Consider the following 4,768-nt stretch of genomic DNA (forward strand, 5'->3'; position numbering starts at 1 on the left):
GTGGAGGCAGGGTTATGTTGGAATTCTCTGTATGGGGTTTGTATTATTTCTTCAACTGTCCTGTAAGTTTGAAATTAGTTCAAAATAAAATGTTTAAAAACAAAACAAAACACATGGCTAAAAAGTGGATAAATTCAGGATTTGAACACAGTCTAGCTTTGGAAACTGTGGAAGACCAAGATAAAGAACTTGGATTTTATCCAGCAGGCAAAGGGGAGTTACTAAAGGGTTTCAAGCTGGGGGGTGACATAAGACAAAAAGCTTTAAAAAGCTCCCCATCTCTACTGTGCTTCATCTTCTCATTTGGCTAAACTTGACAGAAATAGGTGGCCCCAGAAAAGTGAGGGCATCTAAGACAGAGAGGGGTTTTGAGGGGTCCTGACTGGGTCCAGAGCCTCACTTGGGCTTAACACTGCCCCATAATCTTTCTGTCTTCCTCTAAGCCTACGCTCACCAAAGACACTAGCCGGTCAGAGACAGGCAGGATCTGGGTAGAGAAGCCAAAATGAGGGGAAGAGGGGATTGATCTAAAGACCGGGGGCAGGAGGATCATCCATGTGTCCATTGTTGGCCTGAGGGTCTGGGGATCCAGACCCCTGCAGATGAGTCTTCTGGTGTTGCCTGAGATGGTCAGATCTCATGAACTGTCGGCCGCACAGATCACATCTATGAGGTCGATATCTGGTGTGTATCCGCATATGTCGTCCAAGCTCGTCGGAACGGGAGAAAGTCCAGCTACAGCCTTCCCACTTGCACGCATAGGGCCTCTCCCCTGTGTGTTTGCGCTCGTGACTCACAAGGTGGGAACGCTTGGTATAAGCTTTTCCACAGTTCTCATACTGGCAACAGTAGGGTCTTGAAACTGGGGATCTCTTTCTGGGTGCCCCTTCCTGGGCCCTGGAGTTCTGCTCTGCTCTCTGTGGAGCAGGTATGAGCTGCTCAGGTAGGAAGGGGTCTTCCTGGGGGTCTGGCTGGCTCACAAGAGTATTCTGGGATTCTAAAGCCAGCAATGATGGAGACCCAGGTGGGGATATCCCAAGGTCGTGGGAATCTTTAAGGGGCAACATATGAGCCAAAGAAGGGAGCATTGCCTGTGCCTCAGTGGAAGGCATGGTTGGGGTCAATGACATTTTAGGAGTTAATGAGGCTCTGTTAGAAGGAACTGATGGGGGTCCAGAATAAGACATTGTTGGGGTTGTGATGTGGGACATTGTTGGGATTCCAGTGGGAAGTGAGAGTGGTGGCACATTGAGAGGCATCCTTAGATTCCCACTGAAGGTCAGGGCCACCCTTGGAACACTAGGCTCTACTGAGGGCATCATCTGGGGCCTCTTGAAAATCATCATCCCTGGCTGGGTAGGCATTTCCTGACAGTAAATCATCTGGGAAGGCCTAAGAGTCACTTGAGGGCAGCAGTAGCTCACACCACACTCAGGCAGCAACATACTGAACTGTGGCCCCATTTCAACCGCATTCTGCCTGGGTGCCCCGGCAGACACCAAGGGGGTCCTTGCAAGCTCTGTGCCCTGTGAAAAGTGTTGAATGCCTGATGGGCTATGGTTCCAACAGGTGTGCACTCCATTGCTTCCAGGAGATGGAGACATGTCCAGGATAGATACAGACTTCTCGGTATCCATCGGGGGCTGGCACTCGGCCATCCCCTGCCACTGGCTCAGCTCTGCGGCCTCCTCCTCCATCTCAGCCTCGGACAGGCTGCACATCGGGACTGTGTGCTGGCCAGGCCCACTTCAGACCGGAGCTGAGGCCCGCCAACGTGGCGTTGCAGCTCAGGTCTCTGGGCACCACCACGCCACAATCACTGCGCTCAGCTTCTGCAGTGATTCTCTTTTGTCAGTGGCTTCTATGGATGTGAGACTTTCATGCACTACAGTTTATGTACATTTATTTGTTTTTCAGAACTGCATCTTTAACTGGTAATTATAATGAAAGTCCAGGGAGAATTCATCCTACTATCCTACAATACATGTGTAAAAAATTGTCACAATACAAGTTTTATTCATATCCTGGATATAGGGAAAACTGGAGATTTGTTAACTAAACTGTTGTCTGGGACTATGAGGACAGGCTACAATTTGCTTGGCTTTCATAACTGAATTGGTAATTTCAATGAATAAGTATATATATCAAGCAACTACCATGCTGTCCAGCTTTGTGCTAGATCCTATGAGGGAACCCATAATTTAGTAATGTTCTAAATGCTGTGCCTGACACATAGAGGCAGTCAAAAAATACTTGTCCCACGAATGAAATATTTGGAGGCAAAAAGACTAATGTAGCTAATGAAACAATAATCAAACAATACAAGACAGGAAATAAAATTTTCGTGTGTGATAGTACCAGCCATTGGATTCCCAGAAGAATCCCAGAATCATGGATGAGAGAGTGAGCTTGAGCAATCTGCCCAAAGTATCCAGTTAAATTTAGAGCAGTTTTCTTTCTTTACCTTTCCACTTGGACACAGGTAGAACTAGAAAGAATAGGCAATGTGTAGAAAGTTGGAGATAGAAGGAAAACCACAAACTGACCACAACACCTTCCCCTAAGACAAGCAGTCTCACCCCATAGCTCCTGATACAAGGGAGGGTGCAGGGGAGAAGTCTTATCTATAAATGAAGATTGAAACACTGATTAATATCTAGGATGAGATATATTTTGAATATAAAATAGTGAGTTAAATGTAGGAAAGTTTTGTATCTAAGAGTTACCAGAACATCATGGGGTCTGCTGAAGTTTCCATCCAAGGCCACAAGAGATTACTCCCTATGGAATAATTTTTAAAGGGTCAGAAAGAGTGAGAGACAATTTGGATCACAACCATATCCTACACACTATGTGCGCAATATGTATTACGCATGTGATTTTAGGTATCTGTTACTGAGGTCCAGGCAAAATAACCACAATTAGCATATTTATAAATAAGTCCAGAGAAAACTGGATTTAGAAATATACATTTACCAATATATTCTGATAGACAAATAGTAAACAGTTTTGCAAAAATCAGAGAGACAAAAAGAAAAAACAAACAAACAAACAAAAAAAAAACCACCTCTGCTCTAAACAGGTAAGCATCTTAAGAAAAATTGAAGGGCTTTAAAAGCATGCCAGCATCATCTGATAAGAGAACTTAGGAGGTCAATGAACAATGATAACTGCAAAAGATAAGGAGGAAGAATGAAATGAGGTGGTTCCAAAGCTAAATGGACTGGGTTCAAGAGTGCAATGCTATCTATACACTTACATAGGATTAGTAAATGTTACCCCTGGATCTGGAAGAAAAAAATTCCTGTTATATATGGGAAGTGCTGATAAGCTTTCTTTCTTAAGAAAATATAGACAGGCATGACCGAATGTTGTATTTATTTTTACTTATTGACATTAAAACTTTTAATGGGCTCTTCCTAGGATAAAGGTGGAAGGGTGGTAAGAGAGGAAATAAAAATTGAGTAAAATTAAGGACAAGAACCACCTTGAAAGGGGACAAAATCCACAAGATATGAATTTCAAGGGAAGGATGTTGGTGAAGTTTGTAGTAGTAAAGGGGGCTCTGGATCCAGACAGACAATAATTTTTCCACAAATAGGTGCAATGACTACAATAAAATAATTTATTCTGTAATTTCAGCTCTGAAGACATACTATACATTATGGAGTACAAAATTTTGAGGATAAAAATCCTTTTAATTTCAGTTTAGGGCATTCTGTAAAACCAGATTTATTCGTTGATATGGGCTTCTGTTTACCTAAAGAGTGTTTTCTGTGCCATTCCTTTCATAAAGTTTTCCATTCTGAGAGCCACCAACCAATTTTGTACTGTCTCAATGATACTGGTCCATCTATAGGATTTTTTATGCAAATTTATTGAGATGTATTCACATAAAATACAATCATCCAAAGCATACAATCAATTGTTCACAGTATCATCATATAGTTGTGCATTCATCACCACAAATTTGACCTTTTTCGTTACTCCAAAATAAAAGTAAGAATAAAAATAAGGAGTAAAAAAGAACATCCAAAACATCCCATATCCATCCTCTCAACCATTATTCATTTACTTTCTGTCCCCATTTTTCTACTCATCTGTCTATACACTGCATAAAGGGAGTGTGAGCCACAAGGATTTCACAATCACAGAATCACACTGTATAAGCTATGTAGTTTTACAGTCATCTTCAAGAATCAAGGATACTGGGTTGCAGTTCAACAGTTTCAGATATTTTCTTATAGCTACTCTCATACACTAAAAACCAAAAAGGGATATCTATATAATGCATAAGAGTAGCCTCCAGAATGACCTCTTGAGTCCATTTGAAATCTTTCATCCACTGAAACTTTATTTTGTTTCATTTCACTTCCCCCTTTGGGTCCAGAAGGCTTTCTCAATCCTATGATGCTCATCCAGGCTTATCCCCAGAAGTCATGTCCCATTGTGGCCAAGGAGATTTACACCCCTGGAAATCATGTCCCAAGTTGGAGGAAGGCAGTGAGTTTACCTGCTGAGTGGGCTTACAGAGAGAGAGAGGCCACATCTGAGCAACAAAAGAGATTTTCTGGGGGTAACTCCTAGGCACAATTATAAGTAGGCTTAGCCTCTCCTTTACAGTAGCAAGATTCATAAGGGCAAGCCCCAAGATCAAGGGCTCAGCCTACTAAAGGCGTAGTTGCCAATGCTTGGGAGAATATCAGGAATACCACAGGTGGGGAAGTTTAATATTTCAACATTTTTCCCCAGTCCCTTAAGGGGGCTT

General features: G+C 42.4%; 1 protein-coding gene across 1 annotated transcript; it reads right to left on the reverse strand.

The window, feature by feature from the left end:
* Window positions 1-527: 527 nt before the first annotated feature.
* LOC119506053 (Krueppel-like factor 17) lies at window positions 528-1,700 on the reverse strand. Its single transcript, XM_037798949.1, has one exon. The coding sequence runs from the start codon at window positions 1,695-1,697 to the stop codon at window positions 528-530; it is 1,170 nt and encodes a 389-aa protein (XP_037654877.1). The 5' UTR covers window positions 1,698-1,700.
* Between the last annotated feature and the right edge of the window lie 3,068 nt (window positions 1,701-4,768).

The sequence above is a fragment of the Choloepus didactylus genome, chromosome 11 (genome assembly GCF_015220235.1).
Source record: "Choloepus didactylus isolate mChoDid1 chromosome 11, mChoDid1.pri, whole genome shotgun sequence".
Taxonomy (NCBI): domain Eukaryota; kingdom Metazoa; phylum Chordata; class Mammalia; order Pilosa; family Megalonychidae; genus Choloepus; species Choloepus didactylus.

Coding starts and splice junctions, on each gene's coding strand:
- LOC119506053 (XM_037798949.1), bottom strand. CDS start 1,697: ATGGAGGAGGAGGCCGCAGAGCTGAGCCAGTGGCAGGGGATGGCCGAG.